This window comes from Mesoplodon bidens (genome assembly GCF_964165515.1).
Source record: "Mesoplodon bidens genome assembly, chromosome: 8".
Classification (NCBI taxonomy): domain Eukaryota; kingdom Metazoa; phylum Chordata; class Mammalia; order Artiodactyla; family Ziphiidae; genus Mesoplodon; species Mesoplodon bidens.
The window spans coordinates 17,974,323-17,996,963 of NC_138165.1; the positions used below are offsets into that span (position 1 = coordinate 17,974,323).

Genomic DNA, 22,641 nt, shown 5'->3' on the forward strand with positions numbered 1-22,641 from the left:
GAGAGAACACTCTTTTCAGGGAACAATGAAAGGGTCCCATTGAACTATTAGCTATGGCTGCCAACGGGGCACCATGGACCAGCAGGCCAGAAGAAGGCCATGGCAGGTCACCGGCAGGGTAATTTACCTTGATCAACAGGAGGAGGTAGAGCTGCTTTTATATAATAGGGTCAGAGAGGAATATGTGTGGAACCCAGATGATCCATTTGGGCACCAACTGATACCTCCTTGCTCCACTGTAATGGTTAACAGATATGTGCAGCAACCTGGTCTGAAAAACATGTGATTGCCAAAGCCTGAGACATTTAAGGAATAAAGATTCAGGTAACACTACTAGGTAAGGCACTTAGACATTCCAAGGTGGTAGTTGAGAGTGATGGGAATTTAGGATGCATATGGAGGGTACCAGTCCTGAGATCAACTGCAGTAATAAGAACTCTTATTCATCCCATTAGCTTCTCTGTAAGTTCCCCCTCATGAAGAGAGGCCCCTGGGACCCATGGAGGAACTTTGCCCAAACCTAAATGGAGAAGTAGATCTGTGTGGTATGAGGGGTGGGCTGTGGTGGCACAGATCATCTGCTGTGGGGAGCAGAGTTGACTGCTGGTCCCTTCAGTTCCTGTGCCTCTGGATCCATTACAGTGTTCACACCAAGGCCAGACTCCACAGGGTGCTCTCAGCCAGTGGCTGAGGACAATGAGGGGACTATTCCCAGACCATTCCTACCAGACACAGAATTCCTAGGACTGGCCATTTGAGTTTGAAAATTCCCCGAGTCCTCAAGCGAGGCTAAAACTTTCCTAAAACTACATTTAAAAAATTTTTATTGAAATACAGTTGATGTAGAATGTTGTGTTAGTTTCAGGGGTACAGCTATTTTTAGATACTTTTCCCTTATAGGTTATTACAAGATATTGAGTATAGTTCCCTGTGCTATACGGTGGGTCCTTGTTGTTTACCTATTTTATATATAGTAGTGTGTATATTTCAATCCCAAAGTCGTAATTTATCCCCCCCTTTTTCCTCTTTGGTAACCATAAGTTTGTTTTCTATGTCTGTGAGTCTATTTCTGTTTTGTAAATAAGTTCATTTGTATCTTTTTTTTAGTTTCTACATTTAAGTGATATCAGAACTATATTTCAGAGACTCTTTCTACCCAATCCTCCTTCCTTCCCCACAATCCTTCACTGGTAGAAGACCTGCATCATAGTCTGATGCTCTCTCTACCCTCTTCTGCTCCCTCCCCTTTATCCTTCATAGCCTTTTCAGGGAATAAGTCTCTTGCCTATCTAGTCTCACCTTGGTGACTGCTTCTCAGAACACCTGAACTAACATAGAAACCAAAATCATTGCAGTATCCCTCTGACCAGAAGTGGGCCGCATCACAATGTTTTTCAACAATGTCCCTTTCCACCAATGATGGGAACAATAGATCCTTCTCCAAAGAGAACCAAGAACCCATTTTTCACTTAATGTCCTCCTAGCCTAAGGGAGTTCAGTGTGGGAGATGGAAGATATGATTAAATAGTTAAGCTGGTTTTACATCTAACTTTTAGGCCCAAGTAAGTTCTTTTATAGCCACAATCTGTATCAGCAATGTCCATCCTCTTCTATCATCCAGCTTGTAGGTCATCAGTAAATATTTCTTGTGCTTCTGCTCATATCATCAGTTAAGGGCTTCAAAGTACTCGAGGTGGCATGTGCCCGGCGACCGCACTTCCTTCATTTATTTTCCATAGGATAACAACAGATTCCTACATTGTGCTCAGGCTACTTGCATCTAGTCTGTGCCTTCATTTTGGAGCCCTTCCCAAGGTACTCAGTGCTGTTCCTCACTTGCTCTTTTCCGCATGTAAGGCATACAATGTATAGAATTAGAGCAGACTGCTTAAATACTGGCTATGACAGTTATTCTGAAAACATAGGCCACTCAGTTAACCTGAGCCTAGTGTCCTTATTGCTAAATCGAAGTGATGGTTAAAAGTGTCAGGTGGTTGTTAAAAGTATTAAGTAAAATAACAGTTATAAATTGTAAAAGGACACACAGATATTAGTCATCATTATTTATTACTTCCTCCCCATTCAAACAGATCCTAAACCACAAACTTTTCCCAGTTTGACTAGCTGGAGATCAGTCTCCTCAATTCTTTGTTTTCCACTCTGAACATGAATTTACTCTCATTCTCTATATGATTTTAAGCACAATACTGCCCACCTATCTGGAAACATCCAAAATCACTTCACTATTCTCCTTCTGTCTTCTGTCTGAATTGGTGTTTTCTCTCATGTTTTTTAATCTTTCAAAAAGAAAATACCTGAAATGAATAATTATTTTGATGCACATCTAACCCAGTGATCTGCACAATTAAGCCCATAACACATGCTTAAAATGATAATTGTGGTAAGTTGTATTGAGGTAAAAACATTTACTGCCCCTCGCTGCTGGGTCTTCCCAGTGAAGCCCCTCCCAGTGACAGGATTATATTTCCTACCCAAAGATATCAGGCCTGGCCACAAGGCTCGCTTTATCCAATGATATATTAGTAGAAGTGACATAAACCTCTTCTAGGAAGAAGCTTGAAGAACCATTGTGTGATCCACCATTGCTCTCCTCATTTGACTTGAGAAAGCCAGTGTGCCACATATGGACTTCTCCTTCAGCTTGGATATCCAGTAAAGAGAACCCATGGCAGACATACCATGTGAAACAGAAATAACCCTTCGGTGTTGCAAAAAGATTTTGCACTTGATTATTCCTAAAGTCCACCTGAGCCCACCTAAGCTGACTGATCCAATCACGTTAGCATATCGTCTAAGTGCACCGTTCAACTTCAGTGTGTGTATCAGTCCACAAACTTGGGTGTGCAAGAAAGAGCATGTGTCTTTATTTTCTGTATATTAACTGGACTCCTTTCTTGAAGCTTAAGCTTTCAGAAATCAAATTTAAGAAACCTTAGGGCTATTTGTGCTTTTTACTCTGATGTGCACCCCTCTCTGCTAACAACCCACAGAGACTGTTGCTGAAGTGAATGTACCAGGAGGACTGGAAAATATAAGCGGAAAACAAACAAATCTCAAATTATTATGTAGCCACACTCTTAAAATACAGAGTAATATCAAGTGAGAAAAAGAATGCAGGGTGTACTGAAATCAGATCAGTGTATATTTTGCTTGTCATGAGCAATTCTATTTCATTAAAACTCTAGGAATTCTCAGTTGACTACTGTAGACGTACTTAAAAGAAACATAGAAACAGTTTTCTAAGATTTTGCTCTACTTTTATTTTTAAAAACTAAAATATGCTTGTAATTTCCATTATTCTACAATTTTATACAAAATGAAACTAGAATGAAACATATGGATAAAAAAAGGAAGTTTCATTTGTTGCCAAATATCTTCTCTACATAACACCTGGATATATAGAACATCTGCACAACTGACAGTCTTTCAACTTTTCATCTGGATGTTTGGCAAATACAGAGAACATACTTCCTTTCTAAATCTGATTCTTATTCTTATGCAATGCTACTCTAAAAGCGTATTTGTTAATATTCCTATCATCCTATTATATTATCAAATAAAATATGGATACAGTTTTGGAGCATGAATTGTTTAATGTTATGGTGCATGCCCACATACAAGCTCTGATAGTTGAATAGGAAATTTTTTTGGTGAATTCTTTCTCCACAGCAATCAATTTATTTCAAGAGAGATTAACAATAGAATATACCAAAGCACTCACTCCACGTTCAATGGTCTCTATTGTGCATGGCCTTGATGTGAGATGAGAGAATTCTATTCTTTGGCCAGATGCTGATATAGTCCTATAACATCTGTCTGGATGTCTTCTTGGCATTTAGGGTAAAGGGGGAAATTTGATTGTGCTCTTGAGGTTACAGAACATGGAGACAAGTGTCATAATCATGCTTTGCAAAAACTCCAAGGGGCTCAGTTACATGTTTTTCCCTTGTCAACATCTGTCAAGAACCACATGTCAATTACTACTCCATCTTTTCTCAGATAATAAAGGAACAGAGAACTCCCAAACGAACAGTCTTTATCTTTCCAACAATATACCCCAGGCCTTTGCTTTTGGATGTAACCCTCATAAATTTTTGTCATTTCCTACTTAGAGGGATCTTGGCAGAGAAAGAGGCCTGAATGGAAGAAAAAGATATTACTTTTAGTACAGTAAACAAATACGAGTGTCTGTTTCAGGATATCTATTACAAAGAAAGGCAGGGTAAATTTAACTGAGCTATTTCACTCTCCCTAGAGCCATCCATGTGTTCTACTGATAAGATCACCTAACAGCTGATTTCTAATCAGTCTCATTCTTTTATGCTTGTACAATTTTATCTTTTTTCATCTTGTTTATTGGCTTGTACAGGCATGTGTGTGTGTGTGTGTGTACATGCACCTTACCTAGCAAAAACCTCTTCTAAAGTAGTGAACACGTACATGGTGATGCCTCTGTGTATGCCTAGGGTGAGACCTATAGCACCTATGCTCCGAGATAGGTGTTACGAGAACCAAGATACTGTTTACGTATGCCTTAAGCAATTTCATCTTCTAAAAGACACCCCCCCAAAAACGGACACAGATCTTATTTTAGCAGAATCTTTTTATACATTTGTTAATTTGTTGAACAATGTTAAATCATCATTTGCCCTGAATCCCAAATGTACCATTTGTCATGGCTTTTAGACACAAATCAGCATAAAGTCTCCATATTTCAGCTCAGACAGGTGGGTAAGCATCTAAAAATAGGTGAGCACAGAAGCAGAGAACTTGTAAAGAGATGTCAGTGCATTGCCAGAGTTTCTCTTGTAAGAAAATGGTTGGAAAGAGTTACCAGATTTCACTAGTGGGGAGCCTAAGATGCCCTGAGGGCCTGTGTTCTGTTGTGTTCCAGGTTGCTTTTTCTCCCACCTGAATTTTATAGGTTATGATTTCTCTACACTCTGTCAATTGACATTTTTGAAACCCATTTTATGCAGAGTATAGTCCTAGGTGCTAAAAACCAATTGCAAAATCAAGAAGACCCAGATCTTGCCTTCAGGAGTTTCGCTGGGATGACAGTGCCAGACAGACAAAAAGAATGCAGTGTGGTGGATTATGAATGGCCACAAATTCTTTGTTGCTCCTCCCACCAAGGAGTGAAGTCTCTCTCCTCACTCCTTTAGTCTGGGCAGGTCTTTCTGTGTCTTCTTTTGCCAACAGAATGTGGCAGAAGTGATGCTGAGCCAGGTCTAGGCTAACCCTTAAGAGGACTGGGAGCCTCTGCTTTCTTCCTTTAGGAAGACAGCTCCCATGCTCTAAGGAAGTCCAGTCTATCCCTTTAGAAAGAGGCCATATGGAGAGGTCCTGGAGGAGGAAAAACCACTGAGAGTGAGGCCACATGAAGGAGAGGTGGGGCACCACAGCTGACAGCACCAGGGCCCCAGGCAGGTGAGAGAGGCCTTCCTGGACCTTCTGGCCACCCCAGCCACCAGCTGGGTGCAGCTTCCTGAGTGACTCCAGTGAATACCAAGTGAAACAGAAGAACCATCTAGTCAACCTACAGAATTGTGAGAAAGAGCAAGTTATTTGTGTTGTAAACCCCTATATGGCTGGGGGTGGTGGAATTTGTTAACACAGCAATAGTTAACTGATACAACTTACAAATCAACATACATCAACATTTGCAGAGAGCCATGTGAGAGCAACAAAACAAGTACATGCAAGGAATTCTGAATTAAGGAGCAATGAGAAGTCATAGGAGGTAGTAGAGTCTGACAGTTTTAGTGGTAAAACCTATGTTTCAACTCTACCCCCACCACTTACTATCTTTACAATCTTTGGTAAGTCAGGACCTTTCTTGGGATTCACTTTCTCAATCTATAATATAGAAATGATAATTCCTACTTCACAGTAGTATGGTAAAGGTAAATACAATGCAGCTCAGTGCCTCATACAAATTAAGGACTCAGTACTGGCTATTGTTCTTATAAAGTAATCATGGAAGGGATTTCTGAAGAAGATGATTTTGACTTGGTAAAAATTAATTCATAGATTTTTATTTTGTAGCCATAAGATAGGTTCATTTCATTTGTCCCTGGATCTCCAGGTACAGTGCAGTTTTTCTTGTTCCCAGTTAGGTTATGAACTTGTATTGGTTTGTATTAAGAAAGGTGTCATGGTCATTTTGCATGAAAGTGTCTGGGGCAGAGGCTGTGATGAGTTTCAAAACCCGTGTATGTCCTTTCCTTTTGAGCATACAGTTAGATGTAGGTTTGGGCCTGAGACTTAATTCTGGCTAGTGGGATGTTGACCAAAATAAGCACCGCTTCTAGGCCTGGCCCATAAAAGCCTCCCACCTCTAATATTCCACATGATTTCACCTTCCAGTTGGTTGGAACGGAGGTCCCCACAGGGTAACCCTTGGGATCCATGTGTTAAAGATAGTGCATCCGCAGATGGGAGGGGATTGGATCCCAAAACAGCACTAGAGGAGGGCTGCCCAACCAGAAACTACTTTACTGGGCTGTGACATGAGCTAGAAATATTTCTTTCGTGTTAAACCATTGGTAGTTCAGCATTTTTGTATTATAGCAGCTACTATTATCATAACTAATAGTTTTAATTGTATTCTTGTGATAGCCCAGCATCATTTATCTTATTATTTCACTCCCCTCTACTATCCAGCCTTCTTTTCCACAAAAGTAAACCTAATCACCTTTATTTCATTCATTATTTCCCTTCTCAATTGTGCATTCTTTTCTCTCTCTCTCTACTTTGTTTCTCCCAAAGCCACCAAGTTATATACCTTCCCTCCTTAAGAGCTACAGAGATTCTTCCCCAGTGAGCTTCCTCCAACTAAATGGAAATAGAAACTTGCCTTTCCTCTCCTTCTTTATTGCCATTTCCATTCTGTTTTACTCATAGCAGGGTCTCCGGATATAGGTGATGCTTACTTTTCTGTAAAATGGTGGATTATTCTTAAATGGTTAAACATAAATTAAAAATTTGAGTAAGTAATAGCTATCATTTAGTGAACATTTATTTTACACACAAGACACTAGGTAAGTATTTTATGTCAATTAAATTGTATTGTCCTCGTAACAAACCTGTCTGGTAGGTATGGTTATGATCTCCATTGTACAGATGAGAAAACCAACACACAGGGCATTTGGCAACTTGCCAACGTCACAGAGCTGGTTTATGGAAGAGACAGAAAACATGAAGCTAGAGCCTGAACTCTTGATTATAACCTCCATAGCTTCTCAGCATTTGGTCATAGGCACCATGTTCTTTTACGGTGTACTGCATGGATGTGTATGGAAAATAGGTTATGGAAAAAAGAATATAAAAGTGCTTGTTCATGAGATAGACCAGAAGTGCCTGGCAATATCCAATTGCATGTTAGACATTAGCCTACAGACATTAGTTGCATTATTTCCCATGTTCTCTTTGATGAGGATTCTCACTCAGTAATGTGTAATGTCCTCTTGTCTATAGAGACAGACACTCTGCTTCAGAGAAGGAGAATCAGCCAACCCATTCTGGTCCTCAGTTAGCCCTTTTTAGTGTGATTGATTACCTCAATTCTCCAGTGCCGAAAGCAGTCTCTGCTTTTTCAGCTGGAATCCTCCTTGCAATGTTAGCTATTTTACAGTGATAATTTTACTTATAATTTAGAAACAAAAGCCACTGAGAAAACATCATCATGAAGGCTAACTTGCATCAAGCACTTATGATGTGCCAGGCACTATACTGATTACATATATTACATTTAATCCTTCCAGTAACCCCCTATGTTTGGAATTATTTTATCCCTACTTTTAAAGATGAGAAAATTGAAGCAAAGACACTAGGTAATTTACCAAGTTCACACAGTAAGGAAGTAATATAGCCCAGCTTTGAACTTAGAGTCTGGCACCAGAGCCTGCCTTCCCAACAATGCAAAAACACGGAGTGCAATCTCCAAACACCTGATCTGCAGGAGGCACCTGGAGTGGCTGGCACCTGGGGCAGTGGAGGCCAACCTGGAAAACATTTTGTATTAAGCTGTGAGGCTGTCTTGGACTCTTCTGTTTGTCACTGGCCAGCACTCCTAGGTTATAATGGCAGTGAGAAAGCACAAATTTGATGGAAGCATTGAAAAGCATATAACTCAAATTAATGCACATATATTTTTGAGGGAGAATTTATTGTTTTCATTGCATATTTCATTTTTAACTAATTCCTGAAAGTTATTGAATCTGAATGTTTTTTATTTTTTTAATTTAATTTAATTTTTTTATACTGCAGTTTCTTATTAGTTATCTCTTTTATACATATCAGTGTATACATGTCCATCCAATCTCCCAATTGATCCCACCACCACCACCCCCTAACCCCAGTTTCCCCCTACATCTGCGTCTCTATTTTTGCCTTGCAAACCAGTTCATTTGTACCATTTTTCTAGATTCCACATATATGCGTTAATATATGATATTTGTTTTTCTCTTTCTGACATACTTCACGCTGTATGACACTCTCTCGGTCCACCCACATCTCTACAAATGACCCAATTTCGTTCCTTTTTATGGCTGAGTAATATTCCATTGTATATATGTACCACATCTTCTTTATCTATTCATCTGTCATTGGGCATTTAGGTTGCTTCCATGACCTGGCTATTGTAAATAGTGCTGCAATGAACATTGGGGTGCATGTGTCTCTTTGAATTATGGTTTTCTCTGGGTATATGCCCAGTAGTGGGATGTTGGGTCATATGGTAATTCTATTTTTAGTTTTTTAAGGAACCTCCATACTGTTCTCCATAGTGGCTGTATCAATTGACATTCCCACCAACAGTGCAAGAGGGTTCCCTTTTCTCCACACCCTCTCCAGCACTTGTTGTTTGTAGATTTTCTGATGATGCCCATTCTAAATGGTGTGAGGTGATACCTCAATGTTTTGATTTGCATTTCTCTAATAGTGATGTTTAGCAGCTTTTCATGTACTTCTTGGCCATCTGTATGTCTTCTTTGGAGAAATGTCTATTTACGTCTTCTGCCCCTTTTTGGATTGGGGTGTTTGTTTTTTTAATATTGAGCTGCATGAGTTGTTTATATATTTTGGAGATTAATCTTTTCTCTGTTGATTTGTTTGCAAATATTTTCTCCCATTCTGAGGGTTGTCTTTTCCTCCTGTTTATAGCTTCCTTTGCTGTGCAAAAGCATTTAAGTTTCATTAGGTCCCATTTGTTTATTTTTGTTTTTATTTTCATTACTCTAGGAGGTGGATCAAAAAAGATCTTGTGTGATTTATGTCAAAGAGTGTTCTTCCTATGTTTTCCTCTAAGAGTTTTATAGTGTCCGGTCTTACTTTTAGGTCTTTAATCCATTTTGAGTTTATTTTTGTGTATGGTGTCAGGGAGTATTCTACTTCCATTCTTTTACATGTAGCTGTCCAGTTTTCCCAGCACCACTATTGAAGAGGCCATCTTTTCTCCATTGTATATCCTTGCCTCCTTTGTCATAGATTAGTTGACCATAGGTGTGTGGGTTTATCTCTGGGCTTTCTATCCTGTTCCATTGATCTATATTTCTGTTTTTGTGCCAGAACCATATTGTCTTGATTACTGTAGCTTTGTAGTATAGTCTGAAGTCAGGGAGTCTGATTCCTCCAGCTCCATTTTTTTCCCCTCAAGATTGCTTTGGCTATTCGGGGTCTTCTGTGTCTCCATACAGATTTTAAGATTTTTTGTTCTAGTTCTGTAAAAAATGCCATTGGTAATTTGATAGGGATTGCATTGAATCTGTAGATTGCTTTGGGTAGTATAGTCATTTTCACAATATTGATTCTTCCAATCCAAAAACATGGTATGTCTCTCCATCTGTCTGTGTCATCTTTGATTTCTTTCATCAGTGTCTTATAGTTTTCTGAGTACAGGTCTTTTACCTCCTTAGGTAGGTTTATTCCTTGGTATTATATTCTTTTTGTTGCAGTGGTGAAAGGGATTCTTTCCTTAATTTATCTTTCTGATCTTTTGTTGTTAGTGTATAGGAATGCAAGAGATTTCTGTGCATTAATTTTGTATCCTGCAACTTTACCAGATTCATTGATTAGCTCTAGTAGTTTTCTGGTGACATCTTTAGGATTCTCTATGTATAGTATCATGTCATCTGCAAACAGTGACAGTTTTACTTCTTCTTTTCCAATTTGTATTCCTTTTATTTCTTTTTCTTCTCTGACTGCCATGGCTAGGACTTCCAAAACTATGTTGAATAAAAGTGGCAAGGGTGGACATCCTTGTCTTGTTCCTGATCTTAGAGGAAATGCTTTCAGTTTTTCACCATTGAGAATGATGTTTGCTGTGGGTTTGTCATATATGGCCTTTATTATGTTGAGGTAGGTTCCCTCTATGCCCACTTTCTGGAGAGTTTTTATCATAAATCGGTGTTGAATTTTGCCAGAAGCTTTTTCTGCATGTATTGAGATGATCATATGGTTTTTATTCTTCAATATGTTAATATGGTGTATCACATTGATTGATTTGAGTATACTGAAGAATCCTTGCATCCCTGGGATAAATCCACTTGATGATGGTATACGACCCTTTTAATGTGTTGTTGGATTCTGTTTGCTAATATTTTATTGAGGATTTTTGCATCTATATTCATGAGTGATATTGGTCTGTAATTTTATTTTTTTTGTAGTACCTTTATCTGGTTTTGGTAGCAGGGTGATGGTGGCATCATAGAATGAGTTTAGGAGTGTTCCTTCCTCTGCAATTTTTTGGAAGAGTTTGAGAAGGATGGGTGTTAGCTATTCTCTAAATGTTTGATAGAATTCACCTGTGAAGCCATCTGGTCCTGGACTTTTGTTTGTTGGAAGATTTTTCCTCACAGTTTCAATTTCATTACTTGTGATTGGTCTGTTCATATTTTCTATTTCTTCCTCGTTCAGTCTTGGAAGGTTATACCTTTCTAAGAATTTGTCCATTTCTTCCAGGTTGTCCATTTTACTGGCATAGAGTTGCTTGTAGTAGTCTCTTATGATGCTTTGTATTTCTGTGGTATCTGTTGTAACTTCTCCTTTTTCATTTCTAATTTTATTGATTTGAGTCCTCTCCCTCTTTTTCTTGATGAGTCTGGCTAATGGCTTATCAATTTTGTTTATCTTCTCAAAGAACCAGCTTTTAGTTTTATAGATCTTTGCTATTGTTTTCTTTGTTTCTATTTCATTTATTTCTGCTCAGATCTCTATGATTTCTTTCCTTCTACTAAATTTGGGTTTTCTTTGCTCTCCTTTCAGTAGTTCCTTTACGTGTAAGGTTAGATTATTTATTTGAGGTTTTTCTTGTTCCTTGAGGTAGGCTTGTATAGGTATAAACTTCCCTCTTAGAACTGCTTTTGCTGCATGCTATAGGTTTTGGATCGTTGTGTTTTCATTGTCATTTGTCTCTAGGTATTTTTTGGTTCCGTCTTTTATTTCTTCAGTGATCTCTTGTCTATTTAGTAACGTATTGTTTAACCTCAATGTGTTTGTGTTCTTTACGTTTTTCTCCCTGTAATTCATTTCTAATCTCATAGCATTGTGGTCAGAAAAGGTGCTTGATATGATTTCAATTTTCTTAAATTTACTGAGGCTTGATTTGTGACCCAAGATGTAATCTATCTTGGAGGACCTTCCATGCGCACTTTAGAAGAAAGTGTAATCTGCTGTTTTTGGATGGAATGTCCTATAAATATCAATTAAATCTAGCTGGTCTATTGTGTCATTTAAAGCTTGTGTTTCCTTGTTAATTTTCATTTTGGATGATCTGTCCATTGGTGTAAGTGAGGTGTTAAAGTCCCCCACTATTTTTGTGTTACTGTCCATTTCCTCTTTTAGAGCTGTTAGCAGTTGCCTTATGTATTGAGGTGCTCCTATGTTGGGTGCATATGTATTTATAATTGTTATATCTTCTTCTTGGATTGATCCCTTGATCATTATGTAGTGTCCTTCCTTGTCTCTTGTAACATTCTTTATTTTAAAGTCTATTTTATCTGATACGAGTATTGCTACTCCAGCTTTCTTTTGATTTCCATTTGCATGGAATATCTTTTTCCGTCCCCTCACTTTCAGTCTGTATGTGTCCCTAGGTCTGAAGTGGGTCTCTTGTAGACAGCATATATATGGGTCTTGTTTTTGTATCCATTCAGCAAGACTGTGTCTTTTGGTTGGAACATTTAATCCATTCACATTAAAGGTAATTATCGATAAGTATGTTCCTATTACCATTTTCTTAGTTGTTTTGGGTTTGTTTTTCTAGGTCCTTTTCTTCTCTTGTGTTTCCCACTTAGAGAAGTTCCTTTAGCATTTGATGTAGAGCTGGTTTGTTGGTGCTGAATTCTCTTAGCTTTTGCTTGTCTGAAAAGCTTTTGATTTCTTTGTCAAATCTGAACGAGATCCTTGCCAGGTAGAGTAATCTTTGTTGTACGATCTTCCCTTTCATCACTTTAAATATATCATGCCACTCCCTTCTGGCTTGTAGAGTTTTTGCTGAGAAATCAGCTGTTAACCTTATGGTAGTTCCCTTGTATATATTTGTCATTTTACCCTTGTTGCTTTTAATAGTTTTTCTTTTTCTTTAATTTTTGTCAATTTGATTACTATGTGTCTCGGCATGTTTCTCCTTGGGTTTATCCCGCCTGGGACTCTCTGCCCTTCCTGGACCTGGGTGGCTATTTCCTTTCCCATGTTAGGGATGTTTTTGACTATAATCTTTTCAAATATTTTCTCTGGTCTTTTCTCTCTCTCTTCTCCTTCTGGGACCCCTGTAATGTGAATGTTGTTGCATTTAATGTTGTCCCAGAGGTCTCTTAGGCTGTCTTCATTTCTTTTCATTCTTTTTTCTTTATTCTGTTCCATGACAGTGAATTCCACCATTCTGTGTTCCAGATCACTTATCCATTCTTCTGCCTCAGTTATTCTGCTATTGATTCCTTCTAGTGTATTTTTCATTTCAGTTATTGTATTGTGCATCTCTGTTTGTTTGTTCTTTAATTCTTCTAGGTGTTTTTTCTTTAGTTCTTCTAGGTCTTTGTTAACCATTTCTTGCATCATCTCGATCTTTGCCTCCATTCTTTTCCGAGGTCCTGGATCAACTTCACTATCGTTATTCTGAATTCTTTTTCTGTAAGGTTACCTATCTCCACTTCATTTAGTTGTTTTTCTGGGGTTTTATCTTGTTCCTTCATCTGGTACTTAATCCTCTGCCTTTTCATTTTGTCTGTCTTTCTGTGAATGTGGTTTTCGTTCCACTGGCTGCAAGTTTGTAGTTCTTCTTGCTTCTGCTGTCTGCCCTCTGGTGGATGAAGCTATCTAAGAGCAAGAGTGGTTTTTTTACTTAAAGTATAGTTGATTTATAATGTTTCAGGTGTACAGCAGTGATTCAGTTATACAAATACATATATCTATTGTTTTTCAGGTTCTTTTCCATTATAGGTTATTACAAGATATTGAATATAGTTCCCTGTGCTATATAGTAGGAACTTGTTGTTTACCTATTTTATATACAGTCGTGTGTGTATCTGTCAATCCCAAATTCCTAATGTATCTCTTCCCCTGCTTTCCCCTTTGGTAATCATAAGTTTGTTTTCTGTGTCTGTGACTCTGTTTCAGTTTTGCAAAAAAGTTCATTTGTATCATTTTTTAGATTCCATATGTAAGTGATATCATATGATATTTGTCTCTCTCTGTCTGGCATACTTCACTTAGTATGATAGTCTCTAGATCCATCCATGTTGCTGCAAGTGACATTATTTCATTCTTTTTTATGGCTAATATTCCATTGTGTGTATATATATATATATATTATATATATATATATATCACATCTTCTTTATCCATTCATGTGTTGATGGACATTTAGGTTGCTTCCATATTTTGGCTATTGTAAATAGAATGCACATATATTTTAAGAGATGTAATTTATTATAGCTTTCTTTAAGAAACAAATACTTTAAGGGCACTAAGCTGGGGTGGGTATATTTGAATTGATCTTTATATTCCCTTTCTACAAACACACAATCAGGAACAACTTCTCCATTAGTACCACTTGCTAGCTGACTTCTTTTACATGAGAGAGAAGTAGCCTAGCTCCCGAATATAGACACGGCATTCATGAACACTTATCCTATGTATATTCAAAGAAGGAGTATTATATAGGGTCAAAGAAGAGATGAGGGTAGAAAGCAGTGTGCCATGTTCTTCAGGCTTTTTAGGACCTGAAGAACACACACACCAAAATCTCAAAGAAATTAATTATATGATTTATATAGGTCAATGTACATGTCTTCTTTCTAATATAGACATGGAACTTCATCTTTGGTCTGGCTATTCAGCCAAAATCTATGCTTTCCTTTGTCCTTGGCCTAGGTCTTTGGAAGATCAAATAACCACCTTTACTGTCATTTCTGACATCCCAGGACTTGTGTGTGACTAGTGATTATCACAGAGTTACCATCATATATCATTGGTTTAGCAAAATCCGTAATATAAACAAAGCAACAACGCATATTGCTTGGAATACTGTTCATATGAGAATTTTCACTTCCAAACATAGCTAATCATTCTAGAAGCAATTTGGAGGCAGGATCTCTTTGTGGGTTTGTTTTGTTGTGGCTATTCTCTAATTCAATTGCAAAATCAATGTACAGGTGGTTTTGCCTTAATACAACATGTATATTCCTAAAAAAAGAAAAGCCTACTCAAATCTGCAAAATCACACACTAAACATAATAGGGTTTATTGGCAAATTAGTATCAGCATCAAGCCACTCAAAACATATGCAATTTCCACTCAAATCATACACAAAACTTTACAATATGAGTTAACAAAAAGAATGGTATTTCTAATAAAAATACAGCACAGTTAAAAAAAAAACTATTACATAGTTAATAAATTTAAAAATACTACTGTATAAGTAGGTCCTTGCATAAAAGTTAGAAAGACACTTACATAAAAAAACCCAAAAAACTAAAGGTAGCTTATAGAAGAGTTGGGGCTGCTGAGTAATGGAGATGAGGACCAAGAGCACAAAGGTCAGGGAGAACCATGCCATGAGCACCTCCAGGAGAGCAGGAGGCCAGATGGCACCAAGAGGACAGTGGATGAGCTGGCACAGCCCAGCCCAGCCCAGCCCAAGATGTTCAGCTGTCCTAGTGCACTTTGCATTCAGCTGCTGTTACACAGTGGTACAAAGCACTAACATGCTGGGGAAAAATCACAGGTGAACCAACACACCTCCAAGCTAACGTCAATCCCCAATCCCAGTTACACAGGAGCTGAGTCACACTGCAGAACATACATTAAAGCAGAAAAACCGTCAAGAACAATGAAAATGATGATTCTGGAAGCTATTGGTTATGTACAAAAACAATTATTAAAAACTTTGTAAAACATTTTTATTGGAGTATAGTTAATTTACAGTGTCGTGTTAGTTTCAAGTGTACAGCAAAGTAAATCAGTTATACATATACATATATTCACTCTTTTTTAGATTCTTTTCCCATATAGGCCATTACAGAGTACTGAGCAGAGTTCCCTGTGCTATACAGTAGGTTCTTATTAGTTATCTATTTTATATATGGTAGTATGTATATGTCAATCCCAATCTCCCAATTTATCTCCCCCCCCTTACCCCTGGTAACCATAAGTTTGTTTTCTACACCTGTAACTATATTTCTGTTTTGTAGATGAGTTCATTTGTACCCTTTTTTAAGATTCCACATATAATTTATATCATGATACTTGTCTTTCTCTGTCTGATTTACTTCACTTAGTATGACAATCTCTAGATCCATCCATGTTGCAAATGGCATTATTTCATTCTTTTTTATGGCTGAGTAATACTCCACTGTATATATGTACCACATCTTCCTTATCCATTCCTCTATTGATGGAAAAACTTTTAAACAGTTTAAAAAAAAGGGAAAGATAAAATATTTAATCTGACTTAGAGGATGTATTAACTAATTAATTTTGTAAAGTACGTTATATGGAATTTGAGTCCATAAATACTTATAGAAATATAAACAATAATATGAAGTATAATTAATGAAAATTATATATGTATGAAGAAATAAATGTAAAGAAAAATCATGTATCCCAAAATATCTTGCTTCTCCACCAACTTCAGTCCAGTCATCATTTAAAATCACCATATGCACTAGAGCTGCTGAGATACTATTGTTTCTGGACTGTTGTGTCAAACTTTAGAAATTTGACCACTAAACTTTTTATAATACATTTTTCTAACCAATGTTGGTAAGACTTCACATTTATTCCCATTTCCCAGAAGTTTTTATTAAGTTGGTGGTGATATTCAGTTGTGCTCAATTCAAAATTAATATTGATTTTAACACTCAGTCATATGACATCTTTGATTTACCTCTATCCTTAATGAAGAAAATGATTAGGATGATTTCTGAACAATTTCTTATGAATAACAAAATATAATTAAACTGCTCTAAAGTTATGTTGTCTAACATGGTAACCATTAGCCACATGTGATTATTCGAATTAATTAAAATTAAATAAAAGTAAAAATATAGTTCTTCAGTCACACCCACCACATTTCAGGTGCTCAGCAACTCACATGGGACTGTTGGCTACTTCACTGGACAGTGAAGCTATAGAATATTCCCACCATCACAGAAAGTTCAACAGCAGGGCAATTATTCTATTGAGCTACACACCTTTGCCAAATTTATGCAAATGTACAATAGTTCAAGGGTAAATTCTGCCTTTAGAAAGTGTTAGCATATCTTTAGCCTCCTTCTCCCCTTCATCTACCGTGCTACGTGTTGGGAAGAGTCCTCTCTCCTGGTTTTGCCTTGGGTCCTGGGAGAGAGGGAGCCCACCCAGGCACCCTCAGACATGGACCACCTTTTGCAGATGCTGTCACTGCCCTGCCCACATCTTTGGCTCCATGACTTCAATGTGTGCCATCCATCTTCCAACTGCCAGTGTCTCCATTTCTCTGCCCCAGGCCTTTTTCTGAAGCTGCTGTGAGACACTCTGCCTGGACCCCTGGCAGGTGCCAAGAAATTAACACCCACTAAAAGAAATCTTCAACCAATAATTGTTAAAAGTTGGTGCTAAATTACTCTGGCTCCCCCATTCCTTAGGTGGGAAACCTCTGAGCTGTGTGTTTTGCAGCATTTTCTAGAGTGGCTTAAGGTGGTAGCTGGCCCCCTGTGCTGAGGATCTTTCCTCTCCTGTATCACTTTCCACACCTCTCCTCTGTTTCCTTGCACCTCCAAATAAACCTTTTGCACTCAAATCGTTGTCCAAACTGAGACAATATCCAAATGGTGGGGTAAAAGGAATAATTAGAAAGAAGGGAGGGGTTCAAGATACTAAAGATAACCAATATTTACGTCATTAGATTGTGAACTCCTTGAGAGCAAAGATTGTAGCTTAATTTTCTATCCCCAATGTCTAGCACATACAAGGCACTCAGTAGTATTATAGCGTACAGTGTTTCATACATTGTTTCTTTGATATCCCAACAATCCTATTCAGTAACTCTTGCTGCTGTTTTTCAGCTGAGCAAATTAAAGATCAAATAATTTTAATGAATTGCCCAAAGTCACACAGCTAGTGGACGTGTTCAGCTTGGAACCAGGGCTTTAGACTCCAAGCCCTATGCTCTCATCCCTGTAGCTGGCGCTGCTGTGCGGGTCATCATCGTCCTTTGACTTGCCTGCTGACCTCTCAGCGGACCTCAGCTATGCCCACGCCGTGCTCTGCGCACCAACCTCTGCCTGACTGAAGAGGGTGAAGATGTTATTTATTTCTGCTCCTTTTCAGTGGGCTAAGTGTGTGTTACTAACCTCACTCAGTAGCTTCTATTATCAGGGACTGTGGCCCTTTGTCTCGAACCTAAAACAAAATGGAAAGAAGACAACAGTGAGTTCCTTGGCTCCACACCCTCTCATCTCTGCAAGTCCCAGTGTCTCCCAGACTCACCCTCAGAAGTCTCAAGGCCCTATGTTATTGTATCCTGCCCACGGCTCCCCTACCCAGGCAGTGACAAGATTTTGGAGCAATCAAGAAGGGAAGAGGAACTTCTGTACCTCAGAGCATCACTCCAGATTCTGCCCTTGCCCTCAATCTCTGCCCTTCTGCTCTCTGAATTTTTTGCTCAGACTATTAGCATGGCTCTTGATTAGGGCTGTTTTCCTTTTGGTGAAATATTTTCCCTTTAAGGGGTAGTATGAGGTTTTGGTCAAGCTTGTTGGCTCTGGAGAAAGAACGTCTAGATTAGAATTTATTTCCTTAGCTTTACTAAACACTGAGTGTGAGCCTTGAGCAAATTATTTTAAATTCTCTCTAAGTTTCAGATTCCTGATCTGTAGAACACAAGTGATAATGAAAGTACCCACTCATAAAAAAAAGTATCCATAGGTTATGAGGATTAAGTGAGATAGTCCATGTAAAAGCACTCGGCACATTGTAAACACATAAATACTATTAGATACTATCATTGGACACATGTTTTTTATGTCCCACCCTTCCCCTCCCCCCGCTATAAGCCTAGTTTGAACCCCAAGAAACACAAACCTGTCACTGATGGGGTGGCCTGGGCCCCCATTTATTGAGAAATTGAATTTAGATTAATGTGTTCTCTTTCAAGATTAACAGGAACTCTTGGACTCACAATTCCTTAATGGAAAGACATGCATTTTTTTAATAGATCTTTATTGGAGTATAACTGCTTCACAATACTGGGTTAGTTTCTGTTGCACAACAGAGCAAATCAGCCATATGCATACACATGTCCCCATATCCCCTCCCTCTTGAGCCTCCCTCCCCCCCTCCCTATACCACCCCCCTAGGTCATTGCAAAGCACAGAGCTGATCTCCCTGTGCTATGCTGCTGCTTCCCACCAGCCAGCTATTTTACATTCGGTCGTGTATATATGTCGATGCTACTCTCACTTCGCCCAGCTTTACTCTCCCACCCCATGTCATCAAGTCCATTCTCTATGTCTACCTCTTTATTCCTGCCCTGCAACTAGGTTCATCAGTACCTTTTGTTTTTGTTTTTTGTTTTAGATTCCATATATTTGTGTTAGCCTACGGTATTTGTTTTTCTCTTTCTGACTTACTTCACTCTGTATGACAGATTCTAGGTCCAGCCACCTCACTACAAATAACTCAATTTCGTTTCTTTTTATGGCTGAGTAATATTCCATTGTATATATGTGCCACATCTTCTTTATCCATTCATCTGTCAATGGACACTTAGGTTGCTTCCATGTCCTGGCTATTGTAAATAGTGCTGCAATGAACATTGTGGTACATGACTCTTTTTGAATTATGGTTTTCTCAGGGTATACACCCAGTAGTGGGATTGCGGGGTCATATGGTAGTTCTACTTTTAGTTTTAAGGAACCTCCATACTGTTTTCCATAGTGGTTGTAAAATATTTGCAAATGAAACAACAGACAAAGGATTAATCTCCAAAATATACAAACAGCTCATGGAGCTCAGTATCAAAAAAACAAACAATCCAGTTAACAAATGGGTGGAAGACCTACATAGACATTTCACCAAGGAAGACATACAGATGGCCAAGAGGCACATGAAAAGATGCTCAACATCACTAATTATTAGAGAAATGCAAATCAAAACTACAGTGAGGTATCACCTCACGCTGGTCAGAATGGCCATGATCAAAAAAGCTAGAGACAATAAATGCTGGAAAGGGTGTGGTGAAAAGGGAACCCTCCTACACTGTTGGTGGGAATGTAAATTGATATGCATTTTTAATGAGAGCAGTCTAGGAAGAAAGCCCATTTGCAAGCAGGGTGCCACAAGATGGTAGAAACCACTTGCCTCCACGTAAAAGCCAAGCTGTTTATCTCCCAGTTATTCATGAGACTGTGCTAAATGCTCGGTGTAGGTTAAACAGTATATTCTGTACACGAAGGTGGCAGATACATTCTGATAAACACATATATGCATGTTTTCATAACCAAGCCCTACAAAAAGAAAGGGCGGAGCCTCTTCAAATAGAATAATTAAAGGCTGAGTGGATTTTAAAAATAAAAGTCATCTCGTGAGTTATATTATTCCTCCTCATGTGCTTAGCTATGGTACAATATTGATTTTTATTTACAACCTTTTATTTTTAAAGTGTAGATTATATTACTCTATGATACTACATTTCCTATCCAAAAAATTTGGGTGCAAAGACTAACAATTTTTTTCTAATTTTTATATTCATGCAAACTGTCACTGTTACAAATGCATAAGAATTAAATTCCACTTGGCTATACATTTAATGAGGCACCTAGTGGATAACATAAATATATGACATGAAATTGGAAAAGCCCCAGAGAATCTGGGCACCAAAGTAGAAAACCTGAAGGGATGCTGCCCTAATTTCCCTCTCTAGGCTTTTCCGCAGCAAAGCTCAGTTGTCCAGCTCACAGGCACTTTCAAACTGGAATGATTTCAAAGGAAAAATGGTCACCGTCTTTCCTATATCCTGTGATGAACTATAATTCTCAGGAAGACAAGAATTTAGGCATACAATTGAATTTGGAAGAAACGTTTTTTTAGCTTCTTATTACAAAGCAAGGTGGAGTCATACTTGCTCCCTAGAAAAGAATTCTGGGGCAGAAGCTTGCCTTTCAATCTGTTTGGTTTTATAACTTTTTAATAAACTGTCCTGAAGATGGCGCCACATGCTTAGCTATGTGACAACCTGCATCATTGTGTGATTCTGTCTGAAACCAAGTCCCTAATAGCTATACAGATTCACAGAAGGATCTGTAGGAAATGCTACCTTGAAATGATATTCCTATAGTAAAGCATAAAGATTAATCTAAGTCACTCAAGGAATAATCCAATTAGATCTTTTTAAAATTTTCAGTTATGGAAAGGAGTTACAGGAAAAAATACAGCAAATGCTATTTGGGTTACACGAATGGCACATTCCGAAAGCCAAAATCCATCTCTGACCTTGTTCCTTCTCTTTTGTCCCCTCTTTGCAGTCAATGGCCCCACCATCTATCAAGTTGCCAGAGCCAGAAACTTGAATGACATCTTTGATCCTTCTCTCCGCTTTAAACTACCCCACCAGCAACGCCGCATCCAGTCAATCACCCAGTCCTATCTATTCTCGTCCATAAATGTCTCTCAAGTGTTTCCCGTCTCTCCATTCCTTCTACCACCAGCAAAGTCCTAAAGTCCCAAGTCCCATCCTCCCTGTGCCACTGCAGGAGAATGTTAGCTGGTTCCCCTTTCTCACAGCTTGCTCTTCTCAATCTGCTCTCTACCCTCCACCTAGAGTGATCTTTCAAAAGACAGACCCTTGGGCTTCCCTGGTGGCGCAGTGGTTGAGAGTCCGCCTGCCGATGCAGGGGACACGGGTTCGTGCCCCTATCCCGGAGGATCCCACGTGCCGCGGAGCGGCTGGGCCCGCGAGCCGTGGCCGCGGAGCCTGTGTGTCCGGAGCCTGTGCTCCGCAACGGGAGAGGCCACAGCAGTGAGAGGCCCGCGTACAGCAAAAACAAAACAAAAAAAAAAAAAAAAAAAAAAAGACAGACCCAATCACATAATCTCCCTGTTTACAATATTCCACAGCTCCCTAGCACTCTCAGGTAAAATCCAAACTCTTTTTATAATCTAGTTGCCTCCTGCCATGGCCCCCCTTCCCCAGCTTCATCTTGCAGCACTGTCCCGCTTGTTCTTTGGCCTTAGTCATAACAGATTTCTTCTCTGTTCCTGATATGTTCACTCCAGGGCTCTTTATTCCCACTGCTGCTGCTTGTGCCCCCAGAAACAGCTGCAGCTCACACCCAGAGCCATCACCACCTCCAGGCATCTAACTCATGCTCATCCTGTTGGTCTCAGCATAAACACACTTTCCTCACGGAAGAGACCCATCCAGTACATTAGGACCAAGCATGCTATGATTCCATAACACCCTGTTCTTTCCTACCTTTCACAGTCATCTCATTTTATCATCATCATCCATGTATTTTTCCCCTGCCAGATGATAAATTCTGAGAAAGCAGGAACAGTGTCTGTCCCTAAGCAACATTCTTACAGTGACCTCTGAGGCCTTTCATCATCCGCCTCTGTCACCTTACCTCCTGCCCTGGTTGCCTGCAGTTCTCCCTCATTTCTTTGCTTCAACCTCCTTGCTTGTTCCTCTCTGCCGCTTCACCTAGTTGGCCTCTCTTCTGCTCCTCTAACTTTAGAGGCACGATCCTGCCTCAAGGCCTTGCTCCCCCTCGACCTGGAATGCATCGCTCCAGTTCTGTGTGTGGCTCTCTCCCGAACCTGCTTCAGACTTTTACTCAAAGGCCACATTCTCAGTGGAGTCTTCTCTGACCACCCAGTGTATCACCCCCCACAACATTCCAGTCCCTCTGCTGCCTTTATTGTTCTCCTTAGCTCTGTCACTGTCTAATATAATTTCATGGTTTATTATCCACCTCCCTCCACTAGGATGTAAACTCTGTGAGGGCAGGGACTTTTGTCTCTTTGCTTCCTTACTGAATCTCCAGCACCTAGACTTGTGCCTAGCACAAAGTAGTCAGTGGAACTCTTCATCCTAGTCCTGCCCTCGTGATTTCATAAACTAAGTTTTTTCATCTTTTT

At 39.0% G+C, this 22,641-nt stretch overlaps 1 protein-coding gene across 3 annotated transcripts in view; it reads left to right on the forward strand.

Moving 5' to 3' along the window:
- The window catches only part of LOC308621465 (uncharacterized protein), a 196,456-nt gene extending 174,306 nt beyond the window's left edge, over window positions 1–22,150 (forward strand). For all 3 annotated transcript variants that reach the window (XM_081242040.1, XM_081242042.1, XM_081242041.1), the window contains one exon: window positions 21,027–22,150. In XM_081242040.1, the coding sequence (XP_081098166.1) occupies window positions 21,027–21,220 (194 nt within the window). In that variant the 3' untranslated portion in view covers window positions 21,221–22,150. The remainder of the gene's footprint in view (window positions 1–21,026) is intronic.
- Window positions 22,151–22,641: the final 491 nt, after the last annotated feature.